Source organism: Scyliorhinus canicula, unplaced genomic scaffold (genome assembly GCF_902713615.1).
Source record: "Scyliorhinus canicula unplaced genomic scaffold, sScyCan1.1, whole genome shotgun sequence".
Lineage (NCBI taxonomy): Eukaryota > Metazoa > Chordata > Chondrichthyes > Carcharhiniformes > Scyliorhinidae > Scyliorhinus > Scyliorhinus canicula.
This window is the reverse complement of record NW_024055720.1, coordinates 215,989-243,155: the sequence shown is the minus strand read 5'-3', so window position 1 is coordinate 243,155 and position 27,167 is coordinate 215,989. Positions and strand designations below refer to the sequence as shown.

Sequence of the window (27,167 nt, the reverse complement as noted above, 5' to 3'; positions counted from 1 at the left end):
GAAGGATGAGGTGGGCCATTTCTCTCAGTTTGTTGCTGACTTTCTTATCCCGTGAGTAGTTTTTATTGTCCAAGTCTCTCACTGTTACTGTCTCAGTGTTAGTCTCTCTCTGGAATGTTCCAGAGTCACCAATCATTTCACCAGCATTAATCCTCGGGCTTTTTGATATATTTTTACAGGTGTCCAGTCGGATGTTGTGTTGACTCAGCCGGAGGCAGAGACCGGGCGTCCCGGAGGCTCCCTGACACTGACCTGTAAAACCAGCGGCTTCGATCTTAGCAGCTACAATATGTTCTGGATCCGGCAAGTTCCCGGGCAGGGGCTGGAGTGGTTGGTATATTACTATAGTTCATCCAACAACAACTACGCCGCAGCAATTAAAGATCGATTCACTGCGTCCAAAGACACTTCAACCAACAGCTTCTCTTTGGCCATGACGAACCTGAAGACCGAAGACACCGCCATCTATTACTGTGCAAGAAACCACAGCGAGAGGAACCAGGGCTGGACCCGCACAAGAACAGCTCGAGAGGGAATTCAGCAACTTGCAGCTTAACCTGAAGGTCAGCACTTGATCCAAATGTAATATTGATGCCAGTGATCAGAATCTAAACACAAGCTGCTTCTTACATAACTCACACAGAGAAAATTAAACAGTAAAACCGAACAAACCAATCGATCTAATAGGATGAGCCTTTGCCTGTTTACATTTACTGTTAACACTTTCAGCTATTACAGACGTGGATATAATCCTCGCTTTATTATTGTGATACTTGGGAAAATCCATGTACATTGAGTTTGATAAACTGTTGCCTAAATTGTAAATTAGATTAGGGGTAATCGTCTATTTGAAGTGAATATTGAGCGGCAGAACTGAACAGAGAGTGAGTGCAGTTTGTGTGCGGGTGTCTGTCACTGTGACTACAGCAGTGGGTCACAGTGCTGTGCACAGAGACATCCTCATACAAAAACCTCAGAGAAAGAGCTTGTTCAAATTGGTGATCAGAACCCCAGCAGGATCGTCAATGTTAATGAGGTTTAAATAAAACAAAATGTTATTTTGGAAAAAGGTATAAAAATGTTCCACTTTATCTCTGTTGACCAACAGGCTAAACCTGCCCAGAGCGTCTAAAAGTGTTCCGATCCTCTTTATTAATGTAGTGATCAGGACAAGCTGAAATAACTCACACATTCGCTCTTGGAAGAAACATAGTTTTTTGAGAGCGCACTGAAATTAAATCTGTGTTTTACAGTTAACAGTCTGCCGCAGTATTTGACACGCTGTGTCTCACTGTGATACCTGGTACATCTTGGGCTACTGGGGACAAGGCACCATGGTGACGGTGACTGCAGGTAAGAACCTTTCCATTATTTATGAACTGTTTTACTTCAGTCTTTGTTTTATTTAGTTTTTTCTATTTTAAGTATGCATCCGTTCACTGAATTGCGGGTTTGCTGGATTCTGTATTGAGATTTTGTTGTAATGTTTCATGTGATTCTGCTGAAAAAGGAATTATTCTGCCTCTTGACAAAAGGTTCTGCTGAGGGATTCAGTGCCGGGTTGTTATGATTTAGTGTTTATTTGCTGAGGATACTGTGTGGCTGGGTACTTTAAATACCTAACGCCTGTTAAACAGTTTGGTATTTCTGCAATGTTTAATCTCGGCGACATCTGAGCAGGTTTTACCATCTCCTGCACAAGTGTTAGAAATCTAACCCAATACTCACAAAATATGCTGAAGTATCTGTGTCAATTTATTGAACACTTCCCGCTTATTGACAATGCTGATGATATTCTTCCATATTTCTGTGTTTTAATTGTTCATTCACTTGCTGAAAGGCGGATTTGGTGGGTAGAATTTTCTTGAAATGCTGTTTGATTCTGTTGAAAGTGTTTGTAGAATCGAGCTGGTTCTCCATGAGACCGATTTCAGCCCCTCGGTGATGTAATTTGCTGTATTTCTGCTGAAGAGTTTGTGGCTGGTTGATTTTGAATGAGTAGAATTTGTGAAACGGTTCTGGCGTTTCTATATTCTTTAAACTCGATGATACTGAGCGGTCCCATTTTTGTAATTGAATGAAAACAAGAAACGTATTTGAAACTGCTTGGTACACGACTGTGGGTGGAAAACAGTCATGATTTTATAGTGTTTTTTAAAAGTGATGATTGCAGATTAAATTAAGCCACAGTTTATAATGCTCTTTCCGAACATAATTTGTTACTGCAATGACATCCTGGCTTTTCTGCAATGTTCCATCTTGGTGGGATTGATGGATGCAGCTTTTATCAATCCTTCCAACTGTTTAAATGCGTTTGAAATACGGTCCAACCTGTATAGAATGTGGTAAAGTTTTTAAAATATTTTGGACATACCCCACATCCTGACAACGATATTACTGTTATTCTGTATTTCTATTTAGTTTGATAATTCATACATTTGACGGCGAACTGGTTCGCTGGATTCGATATTCAGATGTTTTTGAAATGTTACGTTTCACACTGTTGAATGTAGAATTTAGCTGTTTCTCAATGAAACGAGTTCAGTCCTTACGTTGAGTTTTGGTGTTTTCCTGCTGAGGAGATAGTGTGTCTGGGTGACTTTGAATAAGTACAATTTGTGAAGCGATTTCTGTTTCTCCGTTGTTTCTGCATTGTTCAAACTGGGTGACATTGAGCAGTTACACGTTTTCTGGTTTAATGTCGAAAGATTTGCGCGTTTGAATCTCCTTGAAACACAATTGTAGGGAGTAAACGCGGCAGGTTTCGAAAATAAAGAAAGCAATTAAAGATTTGATAGACATATTTAAATTTTACCTGATGATTACTGATTAAACTAAACCATGGCGTCATTAAGAATGCAATTTGTTACTGCAATCTGAAACTGTTTAATTAAAACGTTTTCAAATTAGTGAGTAAAATTAATATAACTTAAACAATTATAATGCTGTGTTATAACCACATTATCCAAATATATTTTCATATTAATATCATTAATCATCAATCGCCTTTCACAATTCTGCTCTGCTCTGCACTCCATCAGCATGACCAGAAAAGTTTCTAAACTGGAAATATTTTCTGATTATTTATGAAACTGTTTTAATAATAATATACTGATTCTACAGCACTGTTCAGTTGCACAATATATATTTGAATTATTTTTTTATTTCTCTGATTACGTTTGCAGTTACTTAAGTAGGAGTTTTATATTGCAGTTTGGCAATTTATGTATCCGGTTATTATATTACTTATGTGCAGCAGCTCGTATATTATCTCTTCAGCGTCATTTGTAGTTGTCTCTGATATAATCATAAAGAGTTTTGTCAGAGGTGGAAGTCGCTGACAGTGAAGGAATTGTTCTTATGATTTTATCTAAATTGTAGGAATGTTCATACTGCTCATTGCTGGAGACACAGTAAAAGCTTGAAATTCAAAGATATTAATTTAATTACAAAAGGAGAATATTAGCTTTGCAAAAAATAATAACATCCTGTCTCGCAGAGCTGTGCTGTGCATAATATAACATTATAGAAATAAAACAAGTTATACAATAGAAGAATAGATTATATCTGAGCCTCAAGCTTATTTCTTATTAAATCATAAATTGAACAAGAACATTTCTGCATCATTTTCTGATTATGTTTCAGTGCTGTAGAGGATCTGACTGAGTTGTTTTCATTAAGTGTTGCACTGATTAATTTGGATCTCCTTTCTTTAAGCAATATTTTCAAGAATAAAGTTAATCGAATTGCTGAATGATTAAATCTCGAAACACTTTTATTGGTCACAAACTACCAAGGACTTTATTGTTAGAGATATAGTTTCGAGTTACAATAGTTTATCAATTCGGGAGTACCGCTTTAACAAACTGATGAGATATTGCACATGTCTGAATTATTCCATCCGATAATTTGAAGTTTAATATTTAATTAAATCCAAACTATTTATCAAATTTCAGACAGGAGCAGGTTTTGAATTACAGAGAACCATGTTTTATTATTTATATTATAGAGTACAAATCAGCTGACAGGTCAACTAATTGACAATTGGCAATGTGACATTAGTACTAACTAATTCAACATAAATTAACCCTACAATTGAGTAGTACACTGGCGTGCGATATCAAAGCTATTAGAGAATGTTTAATTGTACTGAAAATAATTTACAAAACAATACATTTATTTACTCAGGTTGAAGAGTCGACCCGCCTCGATTGTTTTGTTGATTATATTTAATTAGAAAATTGGATCAAATCAGGTCATCAGTTTCCAATGTGAATGTTTCCTGGTTTGTTTATTTCTTAGCAAACACTGGATCTTTGTCACGGACATTAAACTCCCCTCAATCTGTTATATTTAATGTGATCATTCTCCGTGATAATACATTGTGCCCAGTTCAGACAGACAGGAGAAATAGCTGAAAGGCGAAGGGAGTTTTGAAATTAATATCAGTTTCATTTCAAAAAGGTTATTGAATTGTTATTGTCGTAAGTTGACCATTTATCAATTAGAATCGAGCAGTTTGAATGATTCGTTCCCCTGTGTTTCAGAGTGAAATTTGAAAGACTAAATACTCTCTCATGCGCACAGTGTTTCTCCCTCACACACTCCCTCTCTCCCACAAACCCAGACTATTCCTCAAACACACAGACACTCTCTCACAGACACTCTCACATACACAATAGCTCTTCAAAAACACACAGTCTCTCGCACACACACACTCGGGCACACACACGCACTGCCTCACACACTCAGTTTCTTACATACTCACTGTCTCCAACTTTATCTCGCTCCAAATCTCCCTCACACACCAACAGACTGTCACTCGCTCTCTCACAGGCACAGGCACATTATTCCTCTCTCTCTTTCACAGGCAATCTCCCTCTCACACTCTCTCACACACTCTCTCTTACAAGTTTTACCAATCTCACTCACATACACAATCATTCGCAGACACACACTCACACACATGCACTCTCGCACACGTTATCTCTTGCGCACACACTCGTTCACACACATGCTCTGTCACAGACATCTCTCACACATCCGCTCTCTCACACACACACTCTCTTATGCATACGCTCTCTCTCACACTCTCTCTGACATGCATCGTCTCTCGCTCGCACGTTCTCTCATGCTCTCTCACACACATGCTCTCACACACACACCCTCTCACACACACGCTCTCTCACACACACGGCCTCTCTCACACACATGCTGACTGGTTTAGCTCACCAGGCTAAATCGCTGGCTTTTAAAGCAGGCCAGCAGCACGGTTCGATTCTCGGACAGGCGCCGGAATGTGGCTACTACGGGCTTTTCACAGTAACTTCATTGAAGTCTACTCGTGACAATAAACGATTTTCATTTAATTTCTCTTGTACTCCTGCTCTCTCACACACATATATCCTCTCTTTCATACATACTCTCTTATGCACATGCGCTCTGATACTCACTCTCTCCGCACGCAATCTCTCACTCGCTTACACTCATGTTCGCTGATGCACATGCTCTCTAGAGCACATGCTTTCACACACACTTGCTCTGTTGCATACATGCTCTCTCACACACATGTACTCTCCCACACCTGCTTTCTCACACACACGCTCTCTCACACACATATCACTCGTACTCACGCTATCTTGCACACACGCTCCCCCACACACATGCCCTCTCACTCACACGCTCTCTCGTACACTCACTCTCACACACTCATGCTCTCACCAACACACGCTCTCTCACACACACGCTCTCTCATTCTCTCTTGCACACTCACTCACACTCAAGCTCTCTCATTCTCGCTTGCACACACGCTCTCTCACACACATGCTCTCTCGCACATATGCTCTCACACACGTTCTCTTGTACACATGGTGTCTCGTGCTCTCACAAACATGCTCTCTCACACACATGCTCTCTCACACATGCTTTCTCATACTCATGCTCTCTTGCACGTGTGCTCTCTTGCACACATGTTCTCTTTCACACATACTGTCTTGTGCTCACGTTCTCTCACACGTACACTCTCTCACCCACATGCTCTCACAAACATGATGTCTGGCACACATGCTCTCTCACACATATGCTGTCTCACTCGCATGCTTTGGTGCATACATGCTCTCTCACACAGTTTTGCGCATACAGTCTCTCTCCTGTGGACACTATTTTGCTCCCTCACACACACACATCCTCTCGCTCGCACAAATACACACAATGACGCTCTCACACACAGATATTCTTTGACACACAGAGATACTCTCTCTCACACACACACCCACATGCATACTCTCTCTCCCACTCTCTTCATCCATCTCTCGCACGAATGCAGACACATACATATGCACAGACACACGCTCTCAGACACATACCCACACTCTCCCTCTCACACACACGCACACGCAGACACACACACATTGTCAGAAACACAGATGAGAGCGACTGAATCTAACATCAATAATAAACATAATAATCTTTACTATTGTCACAAGTGGGCTCACATTAACACTGCAATGAAGGTACTGTGAAAATCCCCTACACGCCACACTCTGGCGCCTGTTCGGATACACAGAGGAATAATTCAGAATATCCAAACCACCTAACAGGACGTTTTTCAGGACTTGAGGGAGGAATCCGGAACACCTGGAGGAAACCCACGTAGACACGGGGAGAACCTGCAGACTCCACACAGGCAATGACCCAAGTGGGAATGGAATCCGGATCCCTGGTGCTGTGAAGCGACAGTGCTAACCACTGTGCTACAGTGCCGCCAAATCACGGCATCATTTAAACGTGTGACCTTAAGGAGCCCAACCAAAGAATGAATGGATGGGAATCAGGAGAACAATCTCCGCTGGTTGGAGTCATAACCAGCACCAAGGTAGATGGATTCCATTGCTGGAGGCTAATCATCTCAATTCCAGGACATCACTGCGAGACTTCTTCAGGGCAGTGTCCTCGGACAAACCATCTTCAGCTTATTCATCAATGACCTTTTCATCATAATGTCTGAACTGGGATTGTTCTCAGATGATTGCACCAAGTTCAGCACAATTTTCAACTGTGCAGTCACTGAATAAATCTATGTGTAAATAAAGCAACATGGAGACTACATCAGGTTCTGGCTGACAAGTGGTAAGTAACAGTCAAGTCACCCAATTGAAGGCAATGCCCATCTCCAGTAAGAACGGATCTAACCACCGCCCCTTGACATTCAATGGCATGTTGCACGTTTTACTATGGGCGTAAAACGCGTTTATTGGAGTGTATTAACACGCCTCCGAGTTCGACGTGTGCTTAACACTGCTAGGCTCTGTTCTATGTAATTATTTAGCTCTGGAGTCGCCAGTTGCCGTATAGGCAACGTCACAAGTATTCCAAGGTCAAGTTCAAAGTAATAAAGACGATACACCGATTAGTAAAGTTCAAACGATCAATATTTATTATACAGTTATAATAAATACTCATGCACACACTAAGAGACTAAGCTATAACTAAACTTAAGCAAACAGAATACTTATCTAACAGGAACAGGCAAGGTCAGAGAACGAGGCCTTCGTCCTGGTCTGGCACTGCAGCCTTCAGCAAGCGTTCTGGTACTTGGGAGTCTAGTGGGCTTGGATCGCGTAGCGAGCGTTGAACTTACGGTTTCGGCGGCTGGTGCTCAACGGCTGGAGTCAGGATGCAAGATGTCAGTCAGAGCCGGAGCACGGGTTTAACAGACCGGACAACACGAGGTCCCTATCTTTTATAGGGGTTCCATTGTCCTTCCCTCTTCTCGGGCGGGCTCTACCTATTGGATCAATTTCTTATCGATACTGGATTAATTCCCCAATGCGAGGGGGTCTCCGTGATGGAGGGGGCGTTTCTTATGTCCTTTTGTTTGGAGGTTTCTGGTGCCTCGATGTCTGGGTCTTGATTAGAATGTGTCCATTCAGAACCAAATGTATCTATTGTGTGGGTGTTCAAGTCTGATGGCCTCATTAGCATGCAAAGTGTTTTGCCATTTGCACCTAGCTAAGGTCTTTTCACCTGAGCCCAAACTGGTTTCTGCTGCTGCAGAATGCAAACTGCTCTTTGCAGACTGCTGTTCTGGCTAAACTGTCTGTTTCCCAGCAGTCTTCTATTTTAGTTTGGCTCAGTGTCCATTTTGCGTGGCCAGCATGGCTACATTCCCTCCTTGTGATCCTCACAATCATACTATTGTGAAGGATCACCTATGTACTTTGCCTTCCTTGTGTTCTGACCTCTTGCCAGTTCCTGTTCTACTCTGTTCTAAACTATGGGAAGAAGAGAAAAAAAATTTTAACTAACATTTCTACTTGGCCCTATGTCAAAAGGACATGCATTACTACAACTGGGAACCTCTACCTATCACTATTAACCTTAACCTTAACTTAAACATTTAATCACTCTAAACCTTAACCATTCACACCACAACATCACACTTCCCAACTCGGCAGTCGAGTATGGAACAATATAATACATGGCTGAATTTTATTTACAGAGTGTTGTAATCAGTGAGGGGTTGAGGGGTTTGGTGGAATCCGAAGATGGGGGATTGCACTCTATAGATGGGTGAGGTGCTGGAACGAGAGGCTCTCCTCTTCCATTTCCTCAACCTGAGGGTCTGCACTAGGACGATGAGGATCGCGATCACCAACAGTGATTCGATTATGTAGGACATGGAGTACCACGTCATGAATTTAGTACACCAGGTCTGAACCTCGCTGATCAGAGCTGAGCACTGGGGGTTTGTTGTACTAACATTTACGGTGGGGGTTGTGGGGGAAACGTGTCTTGTTTCCACACATATACATATGACATTAAACAGTAATAAGTGGGCTTCCATCATTTTGCTGTTCTTCTTCTTTCTCTTCCTTCTTCCTCCGGTATTGACAATCCTGGCTTCGACCTCTGTCTCGTCCTTTGAAACCTTTGGGATCAAGCACAGTATCTGTCAATACACAGTTTAAGACCTTTACTTGTTAGTGCATCTGTCTTTCAAATCCCAATTGACCCTTTAAAATGACTGGCTAAGTCACACCCTGTGACTCCCCTCATTTTTTTTTTCAAAAAGCGAATTTAAAGACCAGCATACACCTAACAATCCTTCCTTCTGCGAGCCGTCTCGCAGGCTTTGCTGATTTACCATCCGAATGTTCCCGGATGTAAATAGCATGTGGGATGGTGGCCGAAGGGCTACCTAACGTAAAATGAAAACAAACTTGGAAACAAACATCCGAATGAGTTGCGTATGGGCCGCGACGGGTATGAGTTGGATGGGATCCCCGGGTAGGGCGTGCTGTGCCATACCCGAGCTTGGCTGACCAAGGGTTGGTTCTCAGACAGGGCGGGTCCTCAGTGCCGTTTGTCCACTGCCTGAGTAACCTGGAAAAAACGGGTACGAATGTGTTTACCATGACTTGCAGCCTCTATTTCGCCGAATAGAGGGGCACCTAAAAAACCAAGGGAGCCAAGATGCTCCAACTGAGGACATCACTGAAGTTCTCAGAGATATCTGCGGACAAGCTATTTGGCGTGTGGCCTTACAACTTTGGAAAAGATCTCCAATCAAACCGAAGTTCTCAAAAGTTTCGGCAGACAAGCTAACGTGTATGTGAGGTGGTCACAATCTTTTCAGCTGAAAAGAAGATGTCCATCCTCCAGCTGAACAATTTACATTCCTGAAAACAAACAAACATGAAACGAAGACAAACATACGTGCAGGTTCCATCAGAAAGGACATCGTTTCCCTCAAACGATTCCTATCTTACATCATCTGGACACCTCACTTTGATTCTGCCTCTGTGAACAGGGTCACAAAGGGGTTGCCGTGTCGGGAGTCAGACACCGTGTCGTCCTGCTCTCCCGGATCCCACACCCTTGTGTGGATCAGGCATGCTATTTTGGAATTGTGTGACCGGGGGTCACTCTCGTCATTGCGGACAAGTCTGTAGGAATTGTCCCTGTGCCATTGTGTAGCGTCGAGTGTGTTGTCGGGGTAGTCGGGGTCGGGTGGTGGTTCTGGATATTTGAGGTAGGTGACTTCCATGGGGTCACTGGAGTCGGGGTCGTAGTTGGTGCAGTGTGGGCTGTATGGCTGTGTGGTGTCGCTGTCTTCAGAGTCAGTGTCAGTCCTGCTGTCTCTGCTGTGGCAGCTTGTGGGCGTGTCGGGGCGTGGTCTGTAGTGGTCTGTGGGCGGAGTCGTTGGCGAGTCCGTTGATGAACTGGTCTGTGAGGGGGATGGTGGAAAAGTGTCTCTGGTGGGCGGGGTGAAGTGTTCTGCTGCATCCAGCAGGACATGGTGAGCATGGTTGGCCTGTGTTCCATATGCCTTTAACTGGTTTATATGGAACCACGCGGTCTTCCCATTAGGATACTTTATCCTGTAAACGGAGGGGCTAATTTTGTCCGAAATTGAGTAGGGACCGGAATATTTTGGAGCCAAAAAACTGCTGGGGTTATAAACAGATAACATTACCTGTTGCCCAACCTGGAATTCTGTGGTGTGTACGGTCTTATTGAAACAGGCAGTACGTTGCTGTCGGCGTTTCCCTAGCTGGACTGCGGCTGCGAGCTGTGCAGACCTCACAGTCTCAACTAGATCTTTAACTGCCTTTTCATGTGTGAGGGCCGTCAATTCGGGGCTTGTCATGTCCAGTCCTAAAAGGAATTCTGTACCTTTCATAGGGCGTCCGGTCATGAGTGTGTGTGGTGTGTATCCTGTCGATGTGGAGACAGTGTTCCTTATGAACATAAGTGCAAATGGGAGCACTGAATCCCATGTGGAATTATTCTCTTGGACCATTTTCCTGAGGGTAGTTTTTAGGGTCCGATTCATGCGCTCCACAATCCCGCTGGACTGTGGATGATACGCAATGTGGAAGTTCTGTTTGATTCCGAATATTGTCAGGACGTTCCTCATGACCCGTCCTGTAAAGTGAGATCCCTGGTCCGAATCGATACTTCGGGGTAAACCCCATCTCGTGAAGATGTGGTGGGTCAGGATCTTTGCAGCTGTCTTTGCTGTATTTGTTCGTGAGGGAAATGCCTCTACCCACTTGGTAAAGGTATCTATCACCACCAGAACGTATTTATAGCCATTCCTACAAGGGGGCAATGGACCTATAAAGTCGATCTGGAGGTTTGTCCAAGGGCCGTTAACTGGGCGAGTATGCCGAAGTTGTGCTTTCTTAGAATACCTCTCCGGGTTATTCTGAGCACAAATCAGGCAATTCTCTATGTAGTGCGTTACATCATTCCTGAGATTAGGCCACCAACAGAGTTGCCTGAGGTGCCTCGTTGTTGCATCAATTCCCTGATGCCCGTGTCCGTCATGGAACAAGGCAATCATCTGATTCCTGTCCTGCTGTGGGACCACATAAAGTTGGTCCTTAATGATCACACCCTCATGTGTGGTCAGTGCGTGTTTAAAGTGCTCGTAAGCAGGCACAAAGTTTCCCTTGAAAACCTCCCTGAGGTCTCCGTCCTGTTTCTGTGCTGCCACGAGATCTTTAATATCAGTCTGTGAGACTTGGACTGCGCTCACAGGGGCGCTAGCTGGTGCGCTAGCAGGGGGGGTCCATAAGTGTCCTCTCCTGGAACCTGCCTTAGCCAACGCGTCGGCCTTTACATTCCCAGGGGGTGATGACCTATGGTGGCTTCTTACTTTTATTATGCCGAAGGTCCTGTCCTTCGCTTTCTCTAGGATATGCTGGAGTAAGGGGGCTGATGGAAGGGGTTTTCCGTCTGCGGAGACAAAACCTCGTGTCCTCCACAGGGGCAGAAAATCTGTTAGGCTATTGCATACATATAAGCTGTCTGAATATATGTCTGCTGGGCTGGGGAAAGAATCGGGGTGGTCCACTATGTACGCTATGGCTGCTAGCTCTGCTGCCTGCGCGCCTAAGTGACCTGGTAACTTAAGAGCTATCTCTTCGAGAGCGCGCCCCTGCGCGTCCTCTACATAGATGCCGCATCCTGTGATACGCTCACCATTTAAAACTGTGGAGGAACCGTCTACATAAATCCTCAAGGGTCCACACGTGTCTGTGGGCTGGGGGCTTTGTTTCGGGTTCCCTATCTTCCTGGGGGGTGTTTTTGCTAAAAAGGGTCCTGTGTTATGCAGGGGAGCTACAATTTCACAGTCATGGGGTTGTCCGGGGTATTGGAGGTTGTCTGCTAAGTATGTGTGGGTGCGTGTCCGTTTTACAGTAATGTCCCGTCCTTGTAAAAGTAGGGTCCACCTAGCTGCCCTAATCTGGCTAACTGAACCGCCCTTCAGTCGACCGTCTAGTAGTAGCTGTGTGGGTGTGTGTTCGGTTAGAATGGTGATGGGGTTTAGTCCGGTGATGTATGAGAAATACTGCACTGCCCAGAAGACAGCAAGGAGGTGCCTCTCACAGGCTGAAAATCCTTGTTCTACCGGGTCTAACAGTCGGGAGGCATAAGCCACTGGTCTTAGCTGCTCGTGCCGTTCTTGAAGCAACACGGCCGAGAGGGTTAGATCTGTGCTAGCTACCTCGATTGCGTACGGTGAAAGTTGGTCGGGGACTAGCAGCGCGGGTGCTGCACTAAGGGCTCGTTTCAACTCTTCCACAGCGCCTGTATGCTGCGGAAGCCATTCCCAGGGGGCTCCTTTCTTAAGGAGGTCTGAAAGTGGGGCGGCTTTTGTCGCGAATCCGTCGATGTGGTTCCGACAATAGCCAACCAGTCCTAAAAACGACCGGAGGGCTGAAACATTCTGGGGAAGGGGCAATTTGACAATCGAATCAATTCTTTTGAATTCGATCTCGCGTTTGCCGTGCGTGATGACTGATCCCAAATACATCACTTTACTTTCGAATATTTGGGCCTTTTTCGGGTTAACTTTACAGCCAATTTCAGTTAAGAGTTCCAGGAGTTCGGCCAGAAGCGAAATGTGCTCTGCCTTTGTGTCTGTCTGCAGTAGTAGGTCGTCTACATACTGTACCAGACATTCGGGTCGGGAAAATTTTTCTAATCCACTTGCCAGCTGTCGGTGGAAAATGGAGGGTGAATTGTGGAATCCTTGTGGGAGGCATGTCCACGTGTACTGCTGTGTTTTAAAAGTGAATGCGAATTTGTATTGGCACGCTTTTGCCAATGGTATTGACCAGAATCCATTACTGATGTCCAATACCGTGAAGTACTTGGCGTTGAGACCCTGCTTGAGCATGGTCTCGGGACTAGTAGCTACCGTTGGGGCTACTGCGGGGGTTACTTTATTGAGTTCCCGATAATCAATGGTCAGACGCCATGATCCATCGGGCTTCCTCACTGGCCAAATAGGGGCATTGTTGGTGGAGGCTACCGTTCTCAGTACACCTTGGTCCAACAAGCTACCTATAACTTTTTCTATTTCCACCTCTGCCTCGAGGGGAAATCTATATTGCTTTTGCGGTCGGGGGTCCTGTCCGGTAACATGAACTTGTCCAGTCATTCTGCCACAGTCATGACGGTGACTTGCAAATGCTGTCCTGTGTTTGTTTAGTAGGGCCTTAATTTGTCTGTCGGTGTGGAGTGTAGTCAGGTCGAATGAGTACTCTCCCACTGCGCTAATCCGATTAGCGTAGTCTCCTACTGTGAGGGTGGCTGGGGCTCTGTCTGATCTCGCCATTCGCCAGACACACTGGTTCACTGGGTCGAACGACAAGCTGTGAGCGTTCATAAAATCTATCCCCAGGATGTGCTCTGCTGTCCGGGGAAGATTTACTAGAACTACGGGGTGCCTTGTGCTAATGTTCCCTAGCTGGATCGCTACGGGTGCTGTGATATGTCCCTGCTGCGAGTGTCCGGTGAACCCGCTAAGTGTGATGGTGGAGGTGGTCGGCCACGTGTCTGAGTGTGCCGTGGTTGTGGAGTTAATGGTGGTGCGGGATCCTCCTGTGTCCCACAGTAACTCTATGGGCTTCCCTTTGACTTTTGCCGTGACTACGGGCCTCCCTGATGAGTCCCATAGTGTGTCACAGACCCAAGTGGGGGAGCCCGAACACCGTCAGTTCGTCTCGTCCACATTGGTGGGTCCTGACTGTACTGCTACATTGTGGATGGGTTTTGCTTTGTTGCGGTTCAGAGTGCCTGTCTGCTGGCCTCTCTGAGATCGCTGGGGTGCTTGGCACTCTTTAGCCCAATGCCCTAACTGTCCACAGTTATAGCATTCCTGTCCTTTCTGTTGTGGGCTGCTCTTGCCGTCATTTACCCATGCGGGCTTCTGGTGCTCTCTGACTGCTTGGATATCTGCAGCAGCCTGAGCCTCTTCTGGGGATCTAACCTTTCCTTTTGCCTGAAGCGATTGCTCCCAAGCGCGGGACAATCTTTTCAGGACCCATTTCTCGTTATGGGCCTCTTCTGAGGGGTCGTAACTGTTGCAAGCGCTCTGTCCTGCTTCTGTTGCGTGTGAGATAATTGTGCGCGTCCACTTAACCATGTTTTCGCGGGTTAAATGCGCTCTATCTAGCTGTCCGAAAACTGCGCTGAAATGAATCCACAGCCTTCCTGCGAATGCTGTGGGGTGTTCGGATCTCTTCTGCCTGCACTTATTCAATCCTTCTACGGGGTCACCTCTATTGTACCCGATGGCATCTAAAATGGCAGTGTGTATCTCCTCTAGGCTGCCTCCTGCCACGTTTTGTGGGTCGGGGAGGGCTGCTACTACGCTCTGGTCTAAGCTCAGCACGGTGAGCTTAACCTGCTCTCTCTCATCCAGGCCGTACATGGTAGCCTGCTGTTTTACTTTAGCGAAGAACTGGTGGGGGTCTGCGGTGGGGAGGAACGGAGTGATCTTTTCACAAGCGTCCCTTAGCTGGGTTACTGTTAAAGGGGTGGTGTAAGTTATGTCTGGGGCGCCTTCTGATTCGGCTTTCCTCTGTGTGGTTACGGGATTCATGGGTGCGGTTATGATCTGAGCTGTGGGGGGTTGGGGTGCCTGTCGTTTCTGCTGAGCTGCGGGCGCACATGTTCCCTGAACATAACGCTGCGCTGTCTCGCTTAATTCCTGCCAATCTGGGGCATTTTCCCCATCTAACTGAGCTCCAAAGGTGCTTTGGAAGCCATTCTGCACCGAAAGCAGAGATTGCAGTTCCGCAATCTGTTTCCTGCATTTCGCGTGGTCAACTGTGCTTTGTCTTTGTTCGGTTGTTGCAGCATGGAGTGCTCTCAAAGCTGCTTTGAGATCGGAACATTGCCTCTGCAATGCCTCCACCTGCTTTTCCGATTCCTGTCTTATCAGAACGGCACGTTGCACGTCCTGATAGGCTTTCTCATACTGGGTCTGGGAACTGCTCAGATGAGCTAGACAAGACTGGTGAGCCCTCTTGGCATCATCCACCTCTCTATCCTTCTCTGCCAACTTCCCTTTTAATTCCAGGTTTTCTTTCTCGACGTCCCTGACATCGACCTTACTCATTCGGTTCCTTTCCTCTAAATCTGCCCGGAGCGTCCTGATGACCTCCTCTGCGCCTCGCAACTGTGCCAAGCAGGACACAATTGCCATCGGCTTGCGTGCTTTACCTAAACTCTTTTTGTGTATTTGAGAGAGGTTCTCCCACCAAGTATGACCTATACTCCCGGGACCTGTCTCCTCATTTGCACAAAACTCTTTCCAAAGGGGCCATCCCTTTCCTTGTAAATATTTGCGGAGTTCCAGCTCCCACGTGGGACACTGGCCTACCCTGCTACTGCTGCTGGTCGCTGCGACCACAAACTTTGCTGGATCCATCAGACGTTCCATTGCCTGCATGGCCATTTCCTCTGACTCTCTTTTTATAATTTGGAACAGGGGGTTGTTGGGGTGGTGTTTCGTAAAAAGGGTACGGCTTACGCTATTTTCCGATCACAAAACTACCGAAAGTTTGTCGCAACAAAAAGCTTTCAGTTTTACCTTACAGCCCTGTTAGTACGCATGCACTAAACACACTTCCGAATTTCGCTTATTATTTTGAACACCTTGAATACTTGTGATCTCTTTCTTTCTCTGCAATTTGGAGTTCTAATTCAAATTTCAGGGTCCTGGACACTGTGGTGTTTCCACTTACAACAGGGTCCCGGCGGATGTCGCCACTAAATGTTGCACGTTTTACTATGGGCGTAAAACGCGTTTATTGGAGTGTATTAACACGCCTCCGAGTTCGACGTGTGCTTAACACTGCTAGGCTCTGTTCTATGTAATTATTTAGCTCTGGAGTCGCCAGTTGCCGTATAGGCAACGTCACAAGTATTCCAAGGTCAAGTTCAAAGTAATAAAGACGATACACCGATTAGTAAAGTTCAAACGATCAATATTTATTATACAGTTATAATAAATACTCATGCACACACTAAGAGACTAAGCTATAACTAAACTTAAGCAAACAGAATACTTATCTAACAGGAACAGGCAAGGTCAGAGAACGAGGCCTTCGTCCTGGTCTGGCACTGCAGCCTTCAGCAAGCGTTCTGGTACTTGGGAGTCTAGTGGGCTTGGATCGTGTAGCGAGCTTTGAACTTACGGTTTCGGCGGCTGGTGCTCAACGGCTGGAGTCAGGATGCAAGATGTCAGTCAGAGCCGGAGCACGGGTTTAACAGACCGGACAACACGAGGTCCCTATCTTTTATAGGGGTTCCATTGTCCTTCCCTCTTCTCGGGCGGGCTCTACCTATTGGATCAATTTCTTATCGATACTGGATTAATTCCCCAATGCGAGGGGGTCTCCGTGATGGAGGGGGCGTTTCTTATGTCCTTTTGTTTGGAAGTTTCTGGTGCCTCGATGTCTGGGTCTTGATTAGAATGTGTCCATTCAGAACCAAATGTATCTATTGTGTGGGTGTTCAAGTCTGATGGCCTCATTAGCATGCAAAGTGTTTTGCCATTTGCACCTAGCTAAGGTCTTTTCACCTGAGCCCAAACTGGTTTCTGCTGCTGCAGAATGCAAACTGCTCTTTGCAGACTGCTGTTCTGGCTAAACTGTCTGTTTCCCAGCAGTCTTCTATTTTAGTTTGGCTCAGTGTCCATTTTGCGTGGCCAGCATGGCTACAGGCATTACCATCATTGAATCCCCACTCGAAACCTCCTGGGGGTTCACATGGACTAGAAAGTGATCTGGACGAGTCATATAAAATTTGAGGCCAGAAGAACAGGTCAAAGGTGAAAAACTCATCTCCTGACACCCCAAAGCCTGCCCACCATCTAAAGATCCGCTGTGGAAGATCATCATGTCTCCTGAGGCAGCACCTTCCAAACCCATGACAGCGGCCATCTGGACAAGGACAGCAGACACATGGGAACACCGCCAACTGGAAGCTCAACTCCAAGTCACTCAGCATCATGACTATAAAATATATCCCCGTTCCTTCACTGCCGCTGGTTCAAAACCATGGAACTGACTCGGGGAAACCCCACATGGACTGCACTGGTTAAAGAAGGAAGCTCACCACCTTCTCAAAGGCAATGAGGGATGGAAAATAAATGCTGACCCAGCCACAGACGCCTACATCACAATAATGAATAAACACAACACACTCTCCGTATACAATATGACAAGAATTTAACGGGCAGAAAAATCCCATTTGCAAAAGTAAAATCAGCAAATTTACAGGAATGTTTATTGTCCCAGTTCTAAATTGTTTTGTGGAAAATTAAATTACATCGACATTAAAGCAGCTGCCCAGTGATCTACACTGCTGTCTGACTTTACACAGCCGGTGTTACTGACAGTATTAAAGCAGCTGCCCAGTGATCTACACTGCTGTCTGACTGCACACAGCCGGTGTTACTGAAAGCTGATCAATGTGGAGAATCAGGACAGGATCGATGGAGAGGAAGAGGAAGAGGTGGGGGTGGTGGAGCCGAATGGAGGAGCCCCCAGCTCGGCTGTGGACAACAGGCATCGGAAAGCTGAGCCTGAGCGGAAACTCATCCAGAGAAACATCGTCCTAATGGGCTGGGAGAACCTGGGAATGATCACTCACCTACGGTCACTCACTCACTCACTCACTCTCACCTGTCTTCACTCATTCACTTACCTTCACTCACTCACCATCACTCATTGACACTCACTCACCCACCTTCCCTGACGCACTCTCACACACCCACCCTGACACACTCTCTCACCCACCCTCTCTGACACACTCTCACTCACCCACCCTCCCTGACACACGCTCACCCACCCTCCCTGACACACTCTCACCCACCCACCCTCCCAGACACACTCTCACCACCCCCCATCCTCCCTGACACACTCTCCCTCACCCACCCTCCCTGACACACTCTCACTCACCCACCCTCCCTGACAGACAGTTACTCACCCACCTTCCCTGGCACACTCTCACTCACCCGCCCTCCCTGACACACACTCACCGCCCACCCTCCCTGACAGACAGTTACTCACCCACCCTCCCTGACACACTCTCACACACCCACTCTCCCTGACACACTCTCACACCCAACCTCCCTGACACACTCTCACTCACCCACCTCCCTGACACACTCTCACACCCCCCCCCCCACCCCGTGACACACTCTCACACACCCACCCCCTCCTTGACACACACACTCTCACCCACACTCCCTGACACACACACTCTCACCCACCCTCCCTGACACACACTCACTCACCCACCCTCCCTGGCACATTCTCACTCACCACCCTCCCTGACACACTCTCACTCGCCCACTCTCCCTGACACACACTCTCTCACCCACCCTCCCTGACACACTCTCACTCACCCACCCTCCCTGACACACTCTCACTCACCCAGCCTCCCTGACACACTCTCACTCACCCACCCTCCCTGACACACACACACTCACGCAAACTCCCTGACACACTCTCACTGACCCACCCTCCCTAACACACTCACCTAGCCTCCCTGACACACTCTCACTCACCCACCCTCACTGACACATTCTCACTCACACACCCTCTCTGACACACACACACTGACCCACCCTCCCTGACACACACTCACTGACCCTCCCTCCCTGACACACACACGCTCACTCACCCACCCTCCCTGACACACTCTCACTCACCCACTCTCCCTGACAGACCCTCACTCACCCACCCTCCCTGACACACTCTCACTCACCCACCCTCCCTGACACACTCTCACTCACACACCCTCCCTGACAGACCCTCACTCACCCACCCTCCCTGACACACTCTCACTCACACACCCTCCCTGACACACTCATTCACGCACTCTCCCTGACAGACCCTCACTCACCCACCCTCCCTGACAGACCCTCACTCACCCACCCTCCCTGACACGCTCTCACTCACCCACCCTGACACACACACACTCACCCACCCTCCCTGACACACTCTCACTCACCTACCCTGACACACTTTCACTCCCTCACCCTCACACACAGTCACCCATCCTCATTCACCACCACTCGCCCTGATTGACTCCCCCTTTCAGACCCAACCTAACTCGTTCATCCTCACTCACACACTCTCAGCCACACATCCTCAAACCAACGCACATTTTGACTCATCCTCACCCACTCTCCTTCAGGCTCTCCCCCTCACTCAGTCACCCCCCCACACTCACCCCCCATCCTCGCACACCCACCCTCACACACCCTCACTCACCCACCCTCACGCATGCTTATTCACTCACCCACACTCACACACCCACCCTCACGCACCCTCAATCAGTAACCCACCCTCACTGACACATTCACTCTCCCCCTCACTCAAATACCACCACCCACCCTAACTCACTCACTCACTCACCCTCCAACCCACCATCGCTCTCGAATGTTCCCTTACACATCCACCCTAACTCATTCATACTTACTCATCCAGCCTCACTCATTCACCCTCACAAAGACTCGCACCAACCCTCTTTAAGACCTTCACTCTCAGATCCTTACCCTTCCTCACTCACACACACTCACTCATTCACATTCCCTCATATACCCTTAATGAGCCACCCTCACCAGACGCACCTACCCTCTGTCACCCACTATCACTCACCCTCACTCACCCACCCATCCTCACACACCCTCATTTACCCACACCCATCCCCTCACTCACCCTGACTCACTCAACCACCATCACACACCCACCCTCGCCCACCACCCACACTCATTCTCTGCCACTCACACATCCTCACTCACCTTCACACACCCACTAATTCTCAATGACGCACCTCACTCACTGACCCGCACTCACTCATACATCCTCCTTCAATCATCCTCACTCATTCACCCTCACTCGGTCACTGACTCCCCCTCATTCATTCACCCCCTACATTCACTCACCAGCAGTCGACCCCCGACTCACCCAAGCTCACTCACTCACCGACCCCCTGACTCACCCACCCTCGCTCACTCATCTTCATTGACTCTCACTACACAACCTCACTCACCCAGCGGCACTCATTCCCTGCGTCTCACTCACTCTCCCTCACCTACCCTGGCTCATTCGTGCTCGGTGACACAGCCTCGCCCATTTACCCTCACTCAGTCATTCACCCTGATCTACCACTCATCAACACTAATACATCCTCAATCAGCCAACTCACTCACACACACTCACTCTCCTACCCTCACTCAGTTACTCACTCACCCACACTCACTCTCCTACCCTCACTCAGTTACTCACTCACCCACACTCACTCTCCTACCCTCACTCAGTTACTCACTCATCCTCTCTCACTGATGCTCAGGAAATCGGCAAGGGAGCGTCTGCAGCGAGTGAGGAATAGAGAACTGGAGCGAAACTGATGTCCATTGGCCCCCGAATGTGGCTCAGAACACGGAGGTGGCGAGAGCCGGGGGAAGGAGCGGAGAGCCGGGGGAAGGAGCCGAGAGCCGGGGGAAGGAGCCGAGAGCCGGGGAAAGTGCGGAGAGCCGGGGGAAGGAACCGAGAGCCGGGGGAAAGTGCGGAGAGCCGGGTGAAAGTGCAGAGAGCCGGGGGAAGGAGCAGAGAGCCGGCGGAAAGTGCGGAGAGCCGGGGGAAAGTGCGGAGAGCCGGGAGAAGGAGCAGAGAGCCGAGGGAAGGAGCAGAGAGTCGGGAGAAGGAGCAGAGAGTCGGGGAAAGATAGAGAGCCGGGGGAAGGCTGCAGAGAGCCGGGGGAAGGAGCAGAGAGCCGGAGGAAGGAGCAGAGAGCCGGGGGAAGGAGCAGAGCGCCGGGGGAAGGCCCAGAGAGCCGGAGGAAAGTGCGGAGAGCCGGGGGAAGGAGCAGAGAGCCGGGGGAAGGAGCAGAGCGCCGGGGGAAGGAGCCGAGAGCCGGAGGAAAGTGCGGAGAGCCGGGGGAAGGCGCAGAGAGCCGGGGAAAGTGCAGAGAGCCTGGAGAAGGGGCAGAGAGCCGGGGGAAGGGGCAGAGAGCTGGCGCAAGTGCGGAGAGCCGGACGAAAGTTCATAGAGTGGGCGATAAGCCATAAGAATCGGGGTAAAGCGCACAGTGCTGGCGAAATGTTCAAAAAGACCGGGGAAAGTGCCAGGAACCGGGAAAAGTCGAAAGAACTGGGGAAAGTGCAGCACACATGGGCAAAGCACAAAGAGCAGGAAGAAAATTCAGTGCCGAAAGTGCAGAGATGCGGAGGAAAGCGCAGAGAGCCGTGGAAAAGAGCAGAGAGCTAAACGATAGTGAAGGGACCAGGAGGAAGGTGCAGCAATCCAGCGGGAACCGCAGAGAGATGGGGGAACGCTCAGAGAGCGCGGGGCGGGGGTTGGGTGGATCGCAGACAGCCCGGTCTCAGTGACAGGCGGAATATGGAGTTAACACCACAATCAGCACAGGGCAGGCTCTTACTGAATGGGGGAGGAGACTCCACGGATTGAATGGCCTCCTCCTGCTGTCAATGTGCATGGTCCTAAAATTAGTGAATGTTGCAATTACTCAAATGTAGAGTTTTATTGTAATTATATAAAGGTACATTCAGAAGGTGTTTTTGAAGCAAAGCCACAATTCTCTGGTTTGGGGAGTGGGGTTAGTGAGATGGAGGGAGGAGGGGGCATCAGTCAGTTTGAACAAAGGGAATTTCCCAAAACTGCAAAGATACAAATGAAGACACAACTTTTGTAAGACAAATTGATTGTGACGTACACAGCTCAGTTAGCTGGATTGTGACGTACACAGCTCAATTAGCTGGATTATGACCTACTCGGCTCAGTTAGCTGGATTGTGACGTACACAGCTCAGTTAGCTGGATTGTGACATACCCAGCTCAGTGAGCTGTATTGTGACGTAGACATCACAGTCAGCTGGTTTGTGACGTACGCAGCTCAGTTCGCTGGATTGTGACGTACACAGATCAGTTAGCTGGATTGTGACGTACACAGCTCAGTTAGCTGGATTGTGACGTACGCAGCTCAGTTAGCTGGATTGTGACGTACACAGCTCAGTTAGCTGGATTGTGACGTACACAGCTCAGTTAGCTGGATTGTGACGTACACAGCTCAGTTAGCTGGATTGTGACGTACGCAGCTCAGTTAGCTGGATTGTGACGTATACAGCTCAGTTAGGTGGATTGTGACGTACACAGCTCAGTTAGCTCGATTGTGACGTACACAGCTCAGTTAGCTGGATTGTGACGTACACAGCTCAGTTAGGTGGATTGTGACGTACACAGCTCAGTTAGCTCGATTGTGACGTACACAGCTCAGTTAGCTCGATTGTGACGTACACAGCTCAGTTTGCTGGATTGTGACGTACACAGCTCAGTTAGCTGGATTGTGACGTACACAGCTCAGTTAGCTGGACGGCTGGTTCGTGACGAAGAGCGATCCCAACAGCGCGGGTTCAATCGCTGCACCGGCTGAGGTTATTCATAAAGATCTCCATTCTCAACCTTGCCCCTGGCCTGATGTGTGGTGACCCTCAGGTTAAATCACCACAGTCAGCTCTCAAAGGGAAAGAACAGTCTCCGGGACTATGGCCTCATTTGCATTTTATATTACATGGTGGCTGAAATAATGGGGGAAACGCTCTGCTCTTCTCTTTCAATCCAATGAAAGATACACCATTCAGATTACATCAAAATATGTTTTTTTTTTATAGAGACGGAGAAAGAGGTGAGTTTCTGAACAAGTGACAAAAAGTAGGTGATTCCGAACGATAGAACCGATAGAAGATTCAATGTGGATGTGTGATTTAATCGGAAATGTTAGGATAAAATCATAGTTCTAGTCAAATTATGAAATGCTTGGTTACTTATAAATCACAAATACCAGAGTCTAACTTGTTGAATGGGCCATTCTCCCCCAGTGACACCGACTCCGCCCACTCTCTACAGTCTGGTCTCCTCCTGTCAGCAACACAACACCGACGGCTCCGTGACCTACGGCTGTTTGGCGATGGACTACTCCCCAGAAATCACCAGCCTCACCTGGAAGAACGATGGGCAGCTGATCACCACTGGAGTTAAGAAATACCCATCAGTAAAAAACAAGAAGGGAACCTACACCCTGAGCAGCCAGTTAACCATCACCGAGTCAGAGGGGGGATGCAGCAACATCAGCTGTGAGGTTCGACACAGCGTCTCAGACAAGAGCATTGGAATGGAATGTAAGTGTTGTGGAACCTGTGAGAAATAGAAAACCTATGATTACCTTATATAGGGTCTTGGATATAACTCATTTGTAATACTCTGCATATTCCTGATCCCTGGAAAATCCAGCTTAGTGTCTATTGACCACAAACATTTTTAAAGTATATCAACTCATTTTGTTTATCAATTTCTTCTGCAAGAAATATCTCATTGTGTTTCTTGAAGGTCCCAGAATTTATGCTCCAAATGTTCTCCTCACCGTGAGTTCCAGTGAAGAAATCACAAGGCAGAAATTTGCAACCATCGTCTGTTCGATCAACGATTTCCATCCAAAGTCAATGACGGTGAAGTGGCTGAAGAATGGACAAGCCATGGGTTCAGGAATTGTCACCTCTCCCGCCTGTGAAGTTAGCAGGAACTTCTCAGCGAGCAGTCGGCTGACAGTCTCCGCTGGGGAATGGTTCAGCAAAGCGGTCTATACCTGCCAGGTCACTCATGAAGAGGTCACCCAAATTCACAACATCACCGCGTCTGGTAAGAGACACAAACAGAGGAAACAATAAATCATCCTGCACTCTGATGTTAATCCAAATCAGGAATTTACTGAAGTTAGTACAAAGCACAGAATAACTTCTAGTTTGCTGCCATGTAGTTTGTGTTTCATTCTGATGTAAGAGCTGCATTAGGATTGCTGACCATTCACGATTTTATGAATATAGAAATAAATGTATCCCTATAATTTGAAGTAATTTAGTGAGTGAGGTGAATCAATGAAATGAAAATCGCTTATAGTCACAAGTAGGCTTCAAATGAAGTTACTGTGAAAAACCCCTCGTCGCCACATTCCGGCGCCTGTTCGGGGAGGCTGGTATGGGAATTGATCCCGCGCTGCTGGCCTTACTTGGTCTACTTTAAAAGTCAGCTATTTAGCCCTGTGCTAAACCAGCCCCTGGTGGACTTGATATCAGCTTTATCCTCAGACAGCTGATTATATTTGAGAGTCAGTGGGTGTCTGGAACCTTTAACTGATAACAGCTCCGGGGGAAGTGTTGGAAAGTTCATCCAACCTATTTATGGATCAGCCTCCAGTACTTCGTCCCTGAGATCAGGAATTGAATATTTGTATTGGGAATGCTGCAATACTGATTCGTTAGAATGGCATCGGGGCTGACTGTATTTCACAATGAGAATAGTTTTCAGAAACCAAACTGGTCTTCCAATGCGTATCGAGGATTAAAGGCGATCTTTAGGGGTTGATGCTTCGAAGTTGATTATTTCGAGGTTGATGTTTCGAAGTTGATTTATTCCCATTTAGAGTTCAGGCTGAATCCTGCTGACCTGATTCTGAAGATCAAACTTGGCTTGATTTCCACTTTTTTCATTCACAGATCCTTCCATTTGCACTGATGCCTCAGTAACAATAGTGCCACCACCAATAGAACAGGTCTTACTGGAGGCGACTGTAACCTTAACCTGTGTCATTTCGAATGCTCCTTATGGAGTCAACGTGTCCTGGAGTGAAGCTAAGAAGCTGCTGAAATCAGAGATCGCCGACGAGCCTGGGGCAGATACTGAGAGCGTGCTCAGCAAATTAAACATCTCGACACAAGCCTGGCTGAGTGGGGCTGTGTTTGACTGTGTGGCGAGCCATCAGGACCTGCCAACTCCTTTAAGAATTTCAATTCACAAAAAAATAGGTGAGCGGTGAGACTGAAGCAATAATTGAGCCATTGTGTCTATTTCTAGTGTCAGTGCAGCGGTCAGTATTTAGCATTCAGTGTATTTATGGTCCATTCTGATTGGTAATTCCACTAACTAAATACTCTGGGCGTTTAGAGTTTCAGGGGGAAATTGATATGTAGATGAATGAACAATGAATTAAACCCAGTGATATTGGGTGTAGATCAAGCGAGACCATAGACCACAAGACTTAGGAGCAGATGTAACCCATTGGGCCCATCAACACCGGTCCAGCCTTCAGTGAGTTCAAGCCTGATCTGATGTGATAACCTTCAACTCCTCTTTCCCACCTTATCCCCATATCTCTTGACGGTTTTACTGATTTAAAATATGTGTCCCTCAACCTTGAACGTACTGACCGACCCAGAATCTGAGGTCGCCTTCATTCTTCTAAACTCCAATCAGTACAGCCCAGCCGACTTAACCTCTCCCCGAAAGAAAATCCCTCCATACCCGGGATCAACCTTGTGATCCTTCTCTGGACTGCCTTCAAAACCAATCTGTCTTCTTTAGATAAGGGCACCAAAGCTATTCAAAATATATCAGGTGTTGTCTAACTAATTCCCCAGTTTTAGCTAGGCTTCCCCATTGTTATATTCTACTCCTTTTAAAATAAAGATCAGCATTCAATTTGTCTCCATATTACCTGCAGAACTTACTTTTTGTGGTTTCTGCACGAGGGCCCCCAATTCCCCCGTTACTTCAGCTTTCTTCAGTCTTTCTCCATCTAAATAATAATTCTTTATGTTCTTCCTCCTACCAAAGTGTCTAACCTCACATTCTCTGTCCCTCTGTGGATTTTCTGTAATCCTCACCACTTGCCTTTCTACCTATTTTTTGTCATCTGCAAACATGGGAATAGTACATTCATTTATCAAACACCGTTTTGAAATTCATGTATATTACATCTATTGCCCCACCCCCTCCCCCTCCCTCTCTCGCCTTCTCGTCATCACCTCAAATAAGGGCACTAAATTTGTCAGGCATGATTTACCCTTCCCGAAGCCGGACTGACTCTGTTTGATTATATTGAGTATTTATAAATGCTCAGCTATTGGATCTGTTATAATGGACTCGAACCGTTTTCCACTGACAGATGTTAAGGTCCCTGGCCTATAGTTACCTGTGTTTGACTCCCTTCCCTTTTGAATAAGGATGTTACATTGGCAGTTGTCCAATCTTCTTGGGGTAAGGTGGGAGGAGCCTCGTGTGGAGTTTATACACCAGCACAGAACAGTTGGGCCGAATGACCTGTTTCCCTGCTGTTCACTTTCTGAAACTTTCGAATCCAATATCCGTAAATTCTCAGGGAAAAGGATTGTGTCCACCTCTGCTCCGAGCTGGGAACCCGGACAGACCCCAAAGTGGAAAATGGAAACCTTTAAAATCCAACACAAAACACATTTCTCCCACATCTAACCCGCGGTTCCATTGTCTCCGGAATTCCCCATTTTATTGACATTTATTGTACATTTTCTGCAGATCCCAATCCGCGGGAACCGTCCGTCTCTGTCCTCCTGCCCTCGGCTGAAGACGTCTCCGCTCAGAGATTCGTCTCCCTCAGCTGCTTAGTGAGAGGTTTCTCCCCCCGAGAGATCTTCGTCAAGTGGACCGTCAATGACAAGCCGGTGAATCCCGGGAACGACAAGAACACCGAGGTGATGGCGGAGAACGGCAATAGCTCCTTCTTCATGTACAGCCTGTTATCCATTGCAGCGGAGGAGTGGGCCAGCGGCGCTTCTTACTCCTGTGTGGTGGGACATGAAGCCATCCCCTTGAAGATCATCAACAGAACGGTTGATAAATCCAGCGGTAAACCCAGTTTTGTGAACATTTCCCTCGCTCTGATGGACACCGTTAATTCATGTCAATGAGAATCGATTGGTTATATTTCGAACTAAAATAAAAATAATAAAAACGTTTCCTCTAA

At 47.2% G+C, this 27,167-nt stretch overlaps 1 gene segment (V, D, J or C); it reads left to right on the top strand.

Moving 5' to 3' along the window:
- On the top strand, positions 1–27,167 carry LOC119960706. The segment is given in 7 exon segments: positions 1–51; positions 180–477; positions 1,292–1,353; positions 23,215–23,514; positions 23,723–24,031; positions 24,886–25,194; positions 26,720–27,167. Coding segments are annotated over 7 exon segments (1,716 nt in total).